Source organism: Haliaeetus leucocephalus, unplaced genomic scaffold, assembly GCF_000737465.1.
Source record: "Haliaeetus leucocephalus isolate CR32 unplaced genomic scaffold, Haliaeetus_leucocephalus-4.0 Scaffold566, whole genome shotgun sequence".
NCBI lineage: Eukaryota > Metazoa > Chordata > Aves > Accipitriformes > Accipitridae > Haliaeetus > Haliaeetus leucocephalus.
In genome coordinates this window covers 1,035,161-1,036,313 of record NW_010973002.1, presented here as the reverse complement: position 1 = coordinate 1,036,313, position 1,153 = coordinate 1,035,161, and the positions used below count along the sequence as shown (strand labels likewise).

At 54.0% G+C, this 1,153-nt stretch overlaps 1 protein-coding gene across 1 annotated transcript in view; it reads right to left on the bottom strand.

Annotated features, from left to right (window-relative positions):
• Positions 1-1,153, bottom strand: part of HOXA6 (homeobox A6) — a 2,308-nt gene extending 1,155 nt beyond the window's left edge. The window contains exon 1 of the mRNA XM_010577563.1: positions 614-1,153. Within this exon, the coding sequence (XP_010575865.1) occupies positions 614-1,049 (436 nt within the window). The 5' untranslated portion in view covers positions 1,050-1,153. The remainder of the gene's footprint in view (positions 1-613) is intronic.

Here is a 1,153-nt window from a genome sequence, read left to right as displayed (position 1 = left end):
CCCCTGCCCCCCCCCCCCCCCCCCCCCCCAGCACCACTCCTGGACAGAATAGTTCAATTACGTGAAGTTCACTCGTAAGTCAGCGAAAATCCCCGATGCCATGGAAGTGCGCCCACGGCCCCAGAAACGTGCTCTCAATATCCAATACTCACAGGCTAATGAGCTGGGGGAGGGGGGCGAGGAGGAATGTGCCACAAATGCATTGGATCCCCCGTACAGAGGGCATATTCCCTGCATCGCTCTGTGACAATGAAGAAGCAGAGCAGAGGCTTTGGGGTGGCTTTAGGAGAGTGGGAAAACTGCTCTGCTGGGTTTTTTCTCCTTTTTTCTTTTCTTTTTTTTTTTTTTTGCCTGCTTCTTAAGGATTCCCCGGTAACTTTCGCCAGTGAACCCACAAGCTGGGCTCTCGGCCACCGTTCCCAGGGTGCCAACGTGCCAGGTCTAAAATAACCTGGGAAGGTTTCGTGTTACGCACTGCCCTGCAGGAACCGCGTCTCTCCGGCAGTCTGGACTTTATCTAAGAACCAAAAAAAAAAAAAAAAAAAAAACCCGGGGAAAGAAACTTTTCCTTCCTCGCCCACCCCCCCACCCCCGATTGCATGAAATGCCTTACCAGCGCAGGAGTTCATCCGCTGCATCCAGGGGTAAACAGGGCTCGTGTACTTCCGGTCGGTGCCTTCGTCATTTACAATTTTGGCTTGCCCGCCGCTGGATTTGTACTGTTGGTCGGGAGAAAAGTGCAGGTAGTCCCCGGGCCCCCTCTGTTTGCCGCTGCCGGAGGGAGAGGCGCTACTAATCTCCTTGTCCGAATAAAAACAAGAGGCTCCGTACTCATAGGAAGCCCGATTGCAAGCAATGACGGTGTTGGACTGTTGGTAGAAACAAGGTGAGGTGTAAGTCTTGTCCTGCAGGCTGCTTGCCCCGTACGAAGCCGGAAAATGCCTGAGAGCATCGTAGCCCGCCGGGTAAAGGGGGATCTGCCCGAGGAAAGAGTCCTGGCCCCCGGGCAGGCTCCCCGGGAAAGTGGGATTCACGAAATAGGAACTCATTTGCTCTCCCCCTCTCCCGGACCGTGATTTGTTGTGTATTAGTACATCTGGCGATAACTATTAGGAGTCATCGAAGTGGTTTGTTTCTGGATGGCCGAGCGCCA